Below are 14,727 nucleotides of genomic sequence, written 5' to 3' on the forward strand. Positions count from 1 at the left end.
GATGAAACCCACGTGAGTACTGGTGTGGAGACGACCATAAGATCGAACCATCCCCGCATTGATAAGCTTCAACAACTTGTGCGCAGCGACTCTACTGGTACGTACCTTCAAAAATTTAGTGTCTTTTATTCTTTTTCTTTGATTTTTGGTCTTTTAATATTGTTTTGTCAAATGGGTTCGTCATTTTTGTTCTAAAGATGTGAATTCTTTATTGTATTCACTTTCTTTGATTCATTTGTGTCCTATGTTATGTGTTTACATTTTTGTGGTTCATGAGAAATGAAAATTACTCGGCTGAGTAAGTTTATTGTACTATGATTTATATTTTTATGTTATGGTTACTTATTGGTCTTTTGGTGTAGTAAATATTGATCAAGTTTTGATTGGCAATTTATTGTCAAAACGATCTAGGAATGAGGAAATATTGTTGATAATCCTGGAATACATAGTGGTGGAAGCAATCCTGAAACGACTAATTGTTTTGCATTAAAATGTATGCAAATATATAAATATATAAGAGAATGTCAGGTTTTGCATGGCTTCATATACAGCCAAGAAGAAGTTGGTATATTTGTGATTGATTGGTAAGTAGTTTCGCTGATAAATGGAGATTACTGTCATTGACTTATTGCTTCATGTCCTTGACTGCACATGTATATTTATATGTATAATACGAATATGCTTTATGTATACAGATAGATTGATAATGGAGGTGTTTGAGCTGTAATAGTTTGCTTTTGGATTTGAGGTTTAATGGCTTTCTATTTTTAAATTTTTCTTTTTAATCAGTTCTAAACCCACGACCTCACCCTCCATCCTGTTCGTAAGGGAGGAGGAAGTGCCGTATGAGTTGAGCTCATTGCCAGGTTGAATGGTTGTTTCACGGCTTGCTTTTTGTTTGATTTTTCTTTCCTTTTGAGAGAGTACTTTGGGAGAAATGTAAGTTATGTACTTTGCTTCCATTTTTCATGCATTATAGTCATCTTGAGATACCTCATCGACTCAATTTGAAGAAGTTATTTAACTACAGTATACTAGTTTAGAAAAAGGGTAAATATCCAACCCACTAGATACCTTTATTGTCAGCATTAATTTTAATGGGGTAGCAGTTTCTTGATTAAGAGTCTTTGTCGGAGTTATATTTCTTTATTGGTTATATATCACTGATTCCAGAATATATGAAAGTTATATGGACAGATAGCCCAAGCTTACCCTGCCAAGCTAGTTGGACATGCTTGCCTACTTTTGTTTTGAAAATTGTACTCTTTTCCAATTATATGCTTAGCCCAAACTTACCTTCTTTGGGGCAAGGCAAACAGTTTCTCAACTAGAGGATCAGTGATCTACCACAGAAGCACCTGAAATGCATGTTGGGTGGGCCATTGAAGCGAGTTTCAATGATAGTGGACTTCCTCTAGGAAATTTGACTTCAAAGTTTGATTCTCTCCTGGGTTTTTTATTGGACTTGCGTGTGATATGAACTTTGTTCAATAAGTCTTCTGGGACCTCCACGTCTGTGTGCTTGTGTCAGTCTTGCAGGCACATTTGCATGTGTGATTATTTAAGAATGGTATCCTAGATTTATTTCAGTTCATGCAAAATCAAATGTCATTTTTGTAATGTTTGTGTTTTTGGATGCATTGAATGAATTGGATCAGTTGGTTTCGGGTCTTTTAGTATCCATTTGCTATCTGAAATTCTGTACTCAAGTTTTTAACTCATCAGGTGGTTGGGATGCAAGTTGGGAGAAAGGTGTGACCCCATGGGATCTAGGACAACCAACACCTGTTATTTTACATCTTCATCAAACAGGAGCTCTTCCCAAGGGCAGGGCTTTAATCCCAGGATGTGGCAGTGTTAGTTCTATGGTTCTTTCTAACAAGATGTTAATCTTCGATGTATCAATTCAATTCCATATATTTCAATGCTAGTGAACCTCTGCATATCAATATTTTCCACTTTTTTTTTTTGGAGGGGGGGGGGTGGTGGTGGGGTTGTGATTAGATTAAATGCAAGAATGCTGAAAAGAAAGAAATATTTCTACAAGCAAATATAATTGCTTGTTTTAAGAATTAGTCAATGCTCATCAATTACAAGTACAATTATTCACATCTTAAAACATGGTAGATGAAGTTTAACATTATACCTAGCACACCCCAAAGGAAAAATAAAAAATAAAAGATCAACAAAAATGATTGAGCATGACAAAATAAACTTTTCTGCTTGCATCTCATTTGCAATTGAGTATGAAGTTGAAGCAAAAGTGAATGTATTTCTGATGTAACTATTCCACTCTATCAGATCAATCAGTGGGTATATTCTTCCCCCCACCCTCTTTTGACTCATGGAGTTATAACTATTACTTGATTGAGCATTACCGCAAAGGACACAAGTTCCAACATATATCGAAATTTTTGTAAATTGCAGCAATTGCTCCCTTTCCCCTGTCTGCATGTTCTATTATTTATGTGTTATCTTAGCTTTTCATACGTTTTTTGGTATTGCTAGCCAACAAACACACTTCCTGCACATGACAGGGTTATGACATAGTAGCAATTGCATGCCCTGAGCGCTATGTTGTTGGATTGGACATATCAGACATTGCCATTAAGAAAGCACTGGAGGTAAGAGCACTCAGTCAGAAAATTCCAACTTCAATAAGGCTTGAGATCTCTTAGAATGACAGGAGGCATTGAAAGGTTAACATATATTATTTTGTTTTCCGTTACCTTTGGAGACACACTCACACATGTTAATTGAGTCATTAAAACTAAATTACCCATGTTAATTTGGTCATTACTCTCTAACTTACCCATGCAGAATAACCCAAATAGTAATATTTTTATTAGTAATCATAGCAGTAACAATAAGAATAACAATTCCTAGTAATAGTAGTATTAGTAGTGGCAGCGGCAGGAGTGCAAGTAGAAGTAGTAACAGTATACTAGCAGCGACAGGAAACTCTTGATGTTCTTTGTTTTTATTTATGAGGATGCCAACATGGGTTTCCTGAGATGAATATGAATAGTAGAAATATGCTAGTGATAGGAGGTTCTTTTATAGGCTTAATATGTCCAACCCATAAAATAAAAAAAATAAAAAAGAAAAAAAAAAGGCTATAGCAGGAGATTACTTTCATAGCTCTTAAGTGTATCTTATTTCACATAGGAATTTTTTCTTGATGTAAATGTAGGTATAATTCTTAATTGATGTAGAACCACTTCTAACATGCCAAGGCAATATCTTTTATTCATCGCTGCAGCCTTTATGGTTACCTCAGCTTTTCTCAATTTTGTTAGGATAGTGAATATATGTATCTCACTGGTGATCTCGATTGGATTAGAATTAGGAACTCTAGCCTGGTTGTTCTGATTTCTGAAAGCACACCATTATTCATTTTCAGATTAAAATTTATGTTTAGGGAGTTTGTGTTATAGAAAACTTGAGTAGCACTATAAAGACTAATACCTATGGATGCATGCAATCATTTGCAATCCTCATGCATTGGGTTAGCCAAAAGAGAGTTGACCTGGTACAAATGGTTCCTAATTCATTGAGTAGCACTGTAAAGTGGAAGGCCCAGTGTGGGAGGAGGATCATAAGAAGCTGGGATTTTGGTGACTTTAAGTTGTGAAATCATGGAATCTTAGTTGGTTTTCAGATAAATATGGTGGTGTATGCAGGTTTTTCAACTCTTTCTCAATGTCTCATTTCTTCTTGTTTCAATGTTAATGCAGTTGTCTTCCTCATCAGTGAATGCAAGTTATTTTACCTTCTTGAAGGCAGACTTTTTCGCTTGGACTCCAACTGAATTGTTTGATCTTGTTCTAGATTATACGTAAGTTGGCATGAAAATTGGTTTATTGGTCCATGAGAATAATCTTGCGACGAGAACTTTCTTATGGAGAATTTACAGGTTCTTTTGTGCCATTGAACCAGACATGAGGTTAGCATGGGCACAGCGAATTCATGATGTTTTAAAACCTGGTGGAGAGCTCATAACGCTAATGTTTCCAGTAATTATCTTAATTTGTTCATTAAGTTCAACTGTTATATAGTCATGGCCTTAAAATTTTTACACATTGAAGTTCAGATATTGAGAATTTCAAAACAGATTTGTGTCAATCTTTTCTAATGCCCCAATTGAAGACTAAAGTTTATTTGGTGGCAGATCAGTGATCATGTTGGTGGACCTCCTTACAAAGTTTCAGTTTCAGAGTAATTATTTACCTTCTCATTCAAATATAGTATTTTGATATTACTGATGGAACTTTTGTGGAGACATTAATCAATCTCTACAAAATAGTTTCCAATATTAATAATTTAAATCTTTGCAGTTATGAAGAGGTATTGCATCCCATGGGGTTTAAGGCAGTATCCATTGTGGATAATGAAATGGCTATTGAACCTCGCAAGGTATGTGAAAAAATTCTCCTATGTTGGGCTTGCAAAAGCAATCATGCCATTGATGTAACAAATTTTTCTTTAATTGGCTGTATAGCATGCTCTTCCAGCCTTATAATTCACTTCACTTCATCTTTTCTCTTTTTGAATTCGAAAAAGAACTTCACATAGGGCCCCTGAACTACCATACGTTTTGAAAAGACCTCCCCAAATTTTAAAAACTTTCAATCTCACCCCCTAAACTTTCAATTTAATGCAATTGACCCCCTCCGTCAATTTTTGCAGTTAAACCCTAGCATAAACCACTAAAAAGACCAAATTACGCTTTGATCTTTGTTTTATTTTTTTATTTTTAATTTTAAATTTGAAATTAAAGGTAAATTTGAAATTTTATAAAAGTTTCAAGGGTATAAAGGTCATTTCATTACTTTTAATGTCAAAAAACTGACGGAAAGGGATAGATTGCATCAAATTGAAAGTTCGGGGGGGAAGGGAGGGGATGAAATTGAGAAGTTTTGAAATTTATGGAGGTATTTTTAAATTGCACTGTAGTAAATAAAAATTATTTAGTAACTTTCTGCTTGGCAAGCTCCCCCACAGATTATCATAATACCTTATAATGAAAGAGCTTAACATTTGGCATTTTAAACTTTTACAGGGAAGAGAGAAGCTTGGAAGGTGGAACAGATCCGTAGGCCAATCCTCTCTATGATAAAGATGGGCATATTGTTTGAAGGGCAGCAATTGGGACAATGAAATCAATCGTATAGTTTTTTATTCTTTTTATGAATTGGATCAAATGTTGCTCTGCCAAATCATTATATATGTTATTCAATGTACATCTACAGAGTTAACAAACTTGAATATATTTTTAGTTTATTGATTGAGAGTACATTCTATCAGAACATGGTGTAAAACTTCTTTACAGCCTTTAATAAAAATTTGACATATAAGATAAAAATACCAAATACAATGGAAATGAAAACACCATATCTTTCATTTAAATCAATCACATAAACCTTTTCGTGAATTTTAACTCAAAGCCCACTACTTATTACTGAACTCCCACCCACCTCCGAACCATCAACACTGGAGTTTCCAAAATCAACTAAAGATGGTGGATCTGATGATTTTATCAATAGGTATTTTTTCAAGAAAAAGAGAAATTATATAGTATGAAGGGTAGAAAAGAGAAATTATATAGTATGAAGGGTTATATTATTATTGTTATTATTATTATTATTAGTTTGTGTTTTAAGTTGAGATGTCTACTTCCTGACAATAAGTAAACAATGTATATTTTTGGGATAATTACACTTAATCCCACCAACTATCACCAAATAACAAAAATGCCCTCAAGTGAAAATAATTAAAAACTAACAAAAAATAAAATAAAATAACAAAAGAAAAACTTAAAAAAAAAAAAAAAAAAAAAAAAAAAAAAAAGGCAATTGAACTACCTAAGTATTTGGGGTGGCTCGGCCACCTCTTTGATAGTGGATCGGTCGCCCTCAAATCACATGGGATGGATAAGTCACCTCCAAGCATACTTAGAGGTGGATTGACCACTCTCAAATCATGTTGGAGGCCCCAATGTAGTCTGACCACCCTTCGATTTCTTTTCTTTTCTTCATATTTTTTAGCTTTATTTATGTTTGACTTTGAGGGCATTTATACTTAAGGTATTTTCATCATCTTACCTTAAAAATTAGAACCAACGTGCCACGTGTTCTTTTTTTTTTTTTTTTTTTTTGATAATTTATTTTAATGCTTGATAATGAAAGAGGGCTTTTACCAACAGATTGGTGGTTAAACTTGGGTCATGTGTCACAACTCATGAAGTGACTAAATGTGACTATTTAAATAATGACAAAGTGTAATTATATATATATATATATTATATATTATATAGAAATACATGCATAAAATAAAAGTAAATATCTGTTATTTACATATCTCTCATAAATGTATATTTTTATGCAATTTTCCCTTTATTTTATTTTTTATTTTTATTTTTGGAAATGAATTTTCCCTTTATTTATTTATTTATTTATTTTTGTTTGAAGAAGAATTTTCCCTTTATTATATAATAAGAAAGACGTGCAAACCAGAGCGGGAAAAGAGGCGAGTCAGAGAGTGATCTCGAATCAGCGCAACGGAAGAAACCTTCCTGTCCGTACACCTCCCAGCATGCCTCGCCTTACTCCTCGCTCGTCTATGCAATGTCCTCCGCTTCCTTCCCTCTCTCTCGGATCTCCCTTTTTGACTCTCTCTCTCTCTATCTCTCTCATTCCTCCCTTTCTCTCTCCCTCCTTTTCTCTCTCTCTCCCATTTTCTTTCTTTCTTTCTGGGTTTTTGCTGAACTCGGTCTTCTTTTGAAGCTGGTGCACTATGGACGACGAAGACAGCAAGAGAATTATCGAAGACGATGACATGGAGGAGGCCTTGGCTGGCCTGAGCGCCGCCCCTCCGCCACGAAAGAATCAGTCTTACAGCCAACAACTCCGAGGAACGTCGTCGCACAAACGCCACAAGCAAGTGCGCAAGCACAGCCTCGACGACGTCCAAGTTGTTGGCCTTAACTCCGAAGACAATTTCTACGACTCTTCCGACGAGGACTTCTTCCCTTACTCCTCCACCACCACCACGCCCACCACCCCCTCAACCCCTACAACCACCACTGCTTCTTTTGCCGGTGGCGGTGAGAGGCTCTCCATCGAGGGTACTGCTCCAGAGGACTTCCGCCATTCCCATCCACTGCCTGAGTTCATCGGCAGCGGCGGCGCCTCCGGAATCTTCAAGGTTCCGACTCGCGCGCCGGTCCATCCAGGCCGCCCGCCTTGCCTCGAGCTGAGGCCTCACCCGCTGAGGGAGACACAGGTGGGAAAGTTCTTGAGAAACATTGCGTGCACGGAGACCCAGTTGTGGGCCGGCCAAGAGAGTGGCGTGAGGGTGTGGGACTTCGAGAACGCGTACGAACCCGGGTGCGGGCTCGGTGGGTTCGGTGGGCGGGTGAGGAGGGGTGACGAGGACGCGGCGCCGTTTCATGAGTCGGTGAACACGTCGCCCACCATGTGTTTGATGGTTGATAGTGCGAATAGGTTGATTTGGAGTGGGCATAAGGATGGGAAGATTAGATCCTGGAAGATGGATCAGCCTTTGGATGATACGCCTTTCAAAGAAGGTCTTTCCTGGCTGGCGCATCGTGGCCCTGTTCTTTCTATGGTTTTGACATCTCAGGGTGAGCTAGCCTTCTTAGCATATGTTTACTGCATACTCTATTCATTCTTCTCCAGGGTGATATGAATTGATGGAGATTATGATATTGATATGGGCTAAGTGCTCTCTGTTTTTTGGGTTAAGCGATGGGAGGAAGAAATCTGAAGCATTGGTTTGGTGTAGGCTGTAGCAGGATCCTCTGGTGTAACTCCACGGTGGAGTTCTTCAAATCCTAACCATTTTTAATTAAATGATTTAAATTTTTCCATTTCAGCATTTACCAAATCTAGAAAATGTAGCAAAATGAAGCATTTCATTAGTTTTCTAAGAGAATTGGCTAACTCTGAGCCATTTTAAAAAAACGAAATACTAATGTTTCTTAATTTGCTAATTACTTCTTTCCAGTTAGTTCTTATTCACTTGATATATTGTATCCTGGTAGTTTGCTACGTATTTTACATGTGCACATAAGAACTGGTCTTTGCTTGAAGTTTCTGTATTAAAGATGCTAAAATACGCGTTGGTTGTTGTCAAACTGCTTTTTTATGTCGTAAAATCACTATTTATTACAAAAGCTTAAACTTGATAGGAAAAAAGTAAATTTAATTATTTAGTTAGCATTTTAATACTCCCTTCACGTATGAGACCACATTTGGAATATTTTAATTGAAATTGAGATAAATTGTGGGAGTTAAAGTTCGAACTCACAAACTCTGTTATGATACCATGTTAAATCACTGGTCATCCTAAAGCTCAAACTTTTGATAGGAAGATGTGAATTTAATTATTTAATTAACATTTTAACATATGTCACATGTTACAGCTTTACACTTTGCAAAATTTTAAGTATTCATGTTGCTTTGATCCAGGTGATCTATGGTCAGGTGCTGAAGGTGGTGTTATTAAGATCTGGCCATGGGAATCCATTGAAAAATCTCTCTCTCTTAAACCAGAGGAAAAGCACATGGCAGCGTTACTGGTGGAGAGGTCATATATTGACCTAAGGAGCCAAGTCACTGTTAATGGTGTCTGTAGTATATCTTCTCAAGATGTAAAGTCTTTGTTATCTGATAATATTAGAGCTAAAGTGTGGTCTGCTGGGCCCCTGTCCTTCTCAGTTTGGTATGGTTTTCTTTCATAGTAGCATATTAATTTGTTGGAGGTTTGATATTTAAATAATGCGCAAGTGTAGAAATCCATGTACTGGCTTGCTGTGTGCTTCTTTTAACCCTGTAAGAAATTGAACTTTCTATGGGGTGCTTGCATGGGGGGGGTGGGTTTGCCAACTTTACCAAGTCAAAGATGTGAATTTTCAGCGGAAAATATAGCATTTCAAAGTGGTATATTGATGGCGAATAAATTCTTATAATTTCACAAATTACATTTTAATTACATCCAGAGTTGGTGTTCCCGCAGGGATGCTCGTACAAGGGAGCTTCTGAAAGTATTCAATGTAGATGGTCAGATGGAGAATAGAGTTGAGATGTCATCGCCACAGCAAGATCAAGCAGTAGAAGATGAGATGAAGGTAAAATTTGTTTCCACAACGAAAAAGGAGAAATCCCAGGGTACTAGCTTTTTGCAACGGTCACGTAATGCCATAATGGGAGCTGCAGATGCTGTTCGTCGAGTTGCAACTAAGGGGACAGGGGCATTTGTAGAAGATGCCAAGAAAACAGAAGCACTGGTGCTAACGGTTGATGGAATGATTTGGAGTGGATGTACAAGTGGCTTACTTGTGCAGTGGGATGGGAATGGAAATCGACTGCATGAAGTTTTTCACCATCCATGTTCTGTCCAGTGCTTTTGCACTTCTGGGACACGAATTTATGTAGGCTATGTGAGTGGTGTTGTCCAAGTGTTGGATCTCGAGGGAAGTTTGATTGCAGGATGGGTTGCTCATAACAGTCCTGTGATAAAATTGGCAGTTGGGGCTGGTAATGTTTTTAGCTTAGCTACTCATGGTGGTATACGTGGATGGAACATCACCTCTCCAGGGCCTCTTGACAACATAATACGGTCCGAATTGGCAGGAAAAGAACTGACATATACGAAACGGGACAATGTCAGAATCGTAGTTGGCACATGGAATGTTGGTCAAGGAAGAGCCTCTCATGAATCTCTTATGTCATGGTTGGGTTCTGCTGTATCAGATGTTGGCATTGTTGTTGTTGGGTTGCAAGAAGTAGAGATGGGCGCTGGTTTTCTTGCAATGTCTGCTGCAAAAGAGACTGTAAGATCCTGTTGACTTCCTTCAGTAATGTTGCTGACCACTTGATTGTGGTGACTTCAGTCCTTTGGCAGTTTCTCTCTCTCTCTCTCTCTCTCTTTTATATCAGGTTATTTATTTACTACTTAATTCTATTTCAATTGTAGGTAGGACTTGAAGGGAGTTCTGTCGGGAACTGGTGGTTGGACACAATAGGAAAGGCCTTAGATGAAGGGTCTACTTTTGAGCGTATGGGTTCTAGGCAGCTTGCAGGCTTGCTTATATCTCTTTGGTAAGTAACTATAACTCATATGTATTGGAGATTTAGCCTGTTATTACAGTCGTGGATTTATACTTCATTTTTCTTCGACGAGGCACCCTAACTTGCCCTCTGGATGTCCTTAGGGTTTCTATCCTTTAATTTATAATGCTCCTTTCTTATGTAATGACTTAATATTCTTCAATTAGGGTGAAAAAGAATCTTAGACCATATGTTGGGGACATTGACGTTGCTGCAGTTCCTTGTGGCCTCGGTCGTGCAATTGGTAATAAGGTTTGTATATCTTCCTTTGTAGCGCTTATTTGCCATGTATGAAGTAAGCAATCAGTAACTTAATGCGTGCAAAATAGACAAGAAAGTATTCAGTTTGAAATTTTTAGTTCATTTTGTTCTCTCATAAAGAGCTATATAAAGGCATAACACTTATCTATGTTTAAGAGGTTTTTGACTTCCAATGTATATGCCAAGTATAGCTTTGAGTTCTTTTAATACATTCTTTTTCCTATTAAATGCCAAGTAATCCTTTGTCATTGCTTTTTTTGTTGTTTTTTCTTAAATAATCAAAGAGTTGGGCATAATGGACATCTATTTTGGGGCATATCTAGGAAGGGGGGTTTTCTTTGTAGTTCAAAAACAACTAAACGCATATAGCTGTAACAAAGAAGCAATATTATAGGTAGAAAGAGTAAAAGGACATGAGATGTCCAATCAAAAGAAGCCACATGGGTGGAAAGAAGAAACCAGCAAAAGCATCCTCATGAAAAGTGAGGTACCTCTGGCAGGTGTAGAGTTTGCTATGCAAGTTATCAGTTTTGATGCGCTTGTAGATAACTTATTTAAGGATCTGAAGAAGATAAAAGTTTCCAAGTTTTGGGTTTGTGTTTGATAGGGTGGGAATCTCCATACCAAGCATCTAATTAGCTGATTTGCAAGAGTTGCATTCGTTAGTAAAGTTTGTGATAAACCATCCTTTTGTGTCCTTAATAATGCCTTTCCATGGACCAAAGATCTTTCTCAAATAGAAGTCTCTCCTAAATTTTGGTTGAGAAGCATGAGATCAGTCTGGCATGAATTTGTGAGTTGTTTTTACCTATCAAAAAAAGAAGAAGATAGAAATCTTGGTGAGAAGCAAAACAACCTGATCCCTCGTGATCCCAACTTCATTGAAATGCCAATTGACGGTTTTTTCACCCTCTTTTTCTCGAAGAAGCGCCCACTGGTTTTCAATTTCAGATCCCCGTCAGAGAAGCTTTCACTTCTTCATCAAGCCCACAAGGGTGCAGAAGCTCTTATATCATCTAATATTTGCCCTCTGGGGCAAATATTCTGCAGCAACTAGCCTTTTTTTCTTTTTTTCTTTTCTCTCTCTCTCCTTCCTTAACTGATATTCCCACATCATTTCTGCAGAATCTTCCTTCTGCGACACCCAAAGCCAAGGACATAGCTGTGAAATATTTTTCCCTAAGACCCTAACCAAAGGAATGCAATAATCTTTTCCTAATAGTTGTGACCTGTGTGTTTTAGTGGTACTTGATATAGATGTCGAAAAAACATTTTTCTCACTTAATAGCACGATTTTCTTTGTGCATTTTTTTTTTTTTTTTTCAATTTATAATATTGGCATGGCTACATCTGTCCAAACAGGGAGGTGTAGGCTTGAGAATCAGAGTATATGATCGGATAATGTGCTTTGTAAACTGTCACTTGGCTGCACATCTGGAAGCTGTCAATCGCCGCAATGCTGATTTTGATCATATTTTTCGAAATATGGTCTTCAGCCGGTCATCTAATCTACTCAATGCTGCTGGTATGGTGCCATACCTGTTTTTGTTTTGCTCTCTTGTCTTCTCCACATATTTATTTTGGCTGCTTTATTCTTCTGGCTTGCCGTTGGTCCTCTCTTTTGCAGCTGGCGTCTCAACCTCTGCTCATATGCTTCGGGGTGCAAATGTATGTCCTTCTTATGATGGACATGATTTCTTGCCTTTTTATCAATTTTATTTTCACCTTCATTGGCTAACAGTTGCAAGGGCTTGCTGCTTTCATAGGCTGGGGGTGGCATCTCTGAAGAACCTAGGCCTGAGTTATCTCAAGCAGATATGGTTGTATTTCTTGGTGACTTTAATTACCGGCTTTTCGGTATATCTTATGATGAGGCAAGGGACTTTGTTTCGCAAAGATGCTTTGATTGGCTTAGAGAAAAGGATCAGCTCAGAGCAGAGATGCAAGCTGGAAAAGTTTTCCAAGGAATGCGAGAGGCAATCATAAGATTCCCTCCAACATACAAGTTTGAAAAGCACCAAGCAGGTTTAGCAGGTACAAAGTAGAAACAATCATATGAATTAGATTGGTTCTGTGTGTATAGATTGACATTGTCATTGGATGGGCTGTTCCTGCCGTCATGGGTTTTCATGGGAGCATTAATTTTGAAACTGTCACTGAATTTTTCCAGGATATGATTCTGGTGAAAAGAAGCGCATTCCTGCCTGGTGTGACCGCATAATATACCGTGACAATCGGTCAGCTCCGGTGTCCGACTGCAGTTTACAGTGCCCTATGGTCTCATCAATTTTACAGTATGTTCTGTGGTAGGATTGTTTGCTGTTATCTTCATGATATGTTTGTTGTAAAGTTGGTCTTCCTTGTTGACAGGTATGATGCATGCATGGATGTGACTGATAGTGATCACAAACCTGTCCGGTGTAAATTCAATGTGAGAATTGCTCATGGGGATAAATCTGTAAGGAGACAAGAGTTGGGGAAAATTTTCAGATCCAATGAAAAAATTAGGTCTATTCTTGAAAAATTAAGTCATGTTCCAGAAACCATTGTGAGCACCAACAAAATAGTCCTTCAACACCAGGACTCATCCATCCTGCGAATCACCAACAAATGCGCGAAGGACACGGTTGTATATAAAATCATTTGTGAAGGTCAGTTGACTGTCAAGGAGGATGGAGAAACACCTGAGCATCGCCCAAGAGGCGGCTATGGCTTTCCCCGATGGCTTGAGGTATCATGTTCTCTGCCTTTTGATTGGATAGAAACTCCACTGCCTTGAGAAACATGGGCTTCTTATAGCTTATCCTAATTGTCACAAAGGTGTAATTTTGCCTTGGCTCTGAATCAATGTTTGTTCTTGTATTGTGTTTGAATTAGGTTGTACCTGCAACTGGCATAATTAACCCTGAAGAATGTGTGGAGGTCTCAGTGAATCACAAAGACTTTCATACCCTAGAAGAGTTTGTTGATGGCATCCCACAAAACTGGTGGTCTGAAGACACCCGGGACAAGGAGGTGATATTGGCCGTAAATGTGGGTGGCAGTTGCTCAACCCAAACATTCAGTCACCGAATCGTTGTCCATCACTGCTACACCGGCAAGAAAATGCGCATTGACTCAAAACCCAACAGTGCTAGGAAGAACCAAGAAGGTCAAGTTCAACGGTCTGAATTCCGGCAACAATGCACAGTGGATGATCTCCAAAATTTGAAAATCCATGAAGGTAGAAACAGAGACTAATAGTAATGTGGCAGATGTAGATGATGCATTACCAGGGAGAAGTGCTTTGACTGGAAATCTTGATGTAAATACTTTGTGAAGCCTGGTTCCCATTACAATCATCTTAGAACAGGTTCAATTTGTTTATAATAATATGTTATATTATCAGTGTATCACTTCTTACCACTTCCAATTATTTAAAACTTCAAGCTTTTTAGTCAAAGCACATTGTAATTTTGGAAAAATGATTCTTTCATAACCGTAACAAGCAACGAAGTTGAACTGCTTAGTTTTTTTTTGGTTTTTTTCTTTAAATCTGCTTAGTTTCTTCTTTAGTACTGATATGTTGAATAAAATTTAGAATCTAACTCTCTCCATCTCTCTCTCCAAATAATAAGTTGTTCTCTAATCTCTATGAGTAAAAAGTTAACAACCGGAACATAGAGATCCATGAATTGACCACCGCAAGGACCCTATCGAAACTCCACCGGAACATAGTTAGGACTCATTGGAACCTGGCCGGACCATCGCTATACTTTGCCAAGACACCACCAAGACCCGATCAAGACTCGCTAGGACCCAGTCAAGACTCATCAGGACTCGATTAGGCCACTGTCGGGACATTATATATATATATGATTTTTCGTACATGCCAAATGCTAGAAAATGTTTTTTGCTAAAAATATTTTTCGACGAAAAATATTTTACGAAGCCAAAAGTCAAAACCTTGAACAAGTAGCAGAACTAGAGTAACATTAGCAAGCAACATAACCCTGTAGACAAATCAGTGAAAATAAAAAGAAAAGGACAACCTCAAGTTGAAATTGGGAAATATATCTAAGAAAAGTAAACCTGCCACTTAGGCTCCGTTTACTTCTACGTAAAATGGTTTTCTTCGTAAAATATTTTTAGGAAAGCCATTTTCCCTGAAAATATTTTCTGTCGAAAACATTTTACGGCGTTTACCTTGCACACGGAAAATAATTTTTTTTTAATATCTTTTTTTATATATATTTTTTCCAATAAGGTCCACGCTGGGACTTGCACGGGACTTATATGAGACCCCGCAGGGACCTGCCCTGGACCTCGCCAGAACTTAATCGGGACTTGTTCG

The 14,727-nt window shown here is 37.8% G+C and overlaps 2 protein-coding genes across 3 annotated transcripts; both read left to right on the forward strand.

Annotated features, from left to right (window-relative positions):
- On the forward strand, positions 1 to 5,294 carry LOC132178592 (probable thiol methyltransferase 2; the record flags this gene model as incomplete). The annotated part of the gene is given in 8 exon segments (XM_059591043.1): positions 1 to 97; positions 1,726 to 1,856; positions 2,538 to 2,624; positions 3,738 to 3,838; positions 3,917 to 4,016; positions 4,172 to 4,218; positions 4,338 to 4,416; positions 5,063 to 5,294. Coding segments are annotated over 8 exon segments (696 nt in total), but the record flags the coding sequence as incomplete, so codon positions are not given.
- A 1,246-nt stretch (positions 5,295 to 6,540) lies between these two features.
- LOC132179821 (type I inositol polyphosphate 5-phosphatase 12-like) lies at positions 6,541 to 13,786 on the forward strand. Of its 2 annotated transcripts, XM_059592603.1 has the most exons (11): positions 6,541 to 7,645; positions 8,493 to 8,745; positions 9,040 to 9,856; positions 10,000 to 10,124; positions 10,301 to 10,385; positions 11,757 to 11,919; positions 12,022 to 12,062; positions 12,161 to 12,428; positions 12,565 to 12,688; positions 12,765 to 13,125; positions 13,272 to 13,786. In XM_059592603.1, the coding sequence occupies exons 1-11, from the start codon at positions 6,796 to 6,798 to the stop codon at positions 13,632 to 13,634; spliced, it is 3,450 nt and encodes a 1,149-aa protein (XP_059448586.1). In that variant the 5' UTR covers positions 6,541 to 6,795; the 3' UTR covers positions 13,635 to 13,786. The 2 variants fall into 2 exon arrangements, with proteins under 2 accessions (XP_059448586.1, XP_059448585.1); XM_059592602.1 differs by having other exon boundaries at positions 11,757 to 12,062.
- Positions 13,787 to 14,727: the final 941 nt, after the last annotated feature.

Source organism: Corylus avellana, chromosome ca4 (genome assembly GCF_901000735.1).
Source record: "Corylus avellana chromosome ca4, CavTom2PMs-1.0".
Lineage (NCBI taxonomy): Eukaryota > Viridiplantae > Streptophyta > Magnoliopsida > Fagales > Betulaceae > Corylus > Corylus avellana.

Bases quoted from the DNA above. Each gene is read 5' to 3' on its own strand.
- LOC132179821 (XM_059592602.1), top strand. From the start codon at position 6,796: ATGGACGACGAAGACAGCAAGAGAATTATCGAAGACGATGACATGGAG. The intron at 8,746-9,039 runs GTATGGTTTTCT...GTGTTCCCGCAG, and splicing joins CCCCTGTCCTTCTCAGTTTG to GGATGCTCGTACAAGGGAGC. The intron at 13,126-13,271 runs GTATCATGTTCT...TGTTTGAATTAG, and splicing joins GCTTTCCCCGATGGCTTGAG to GTTGTACCTGCAACTGGCAT.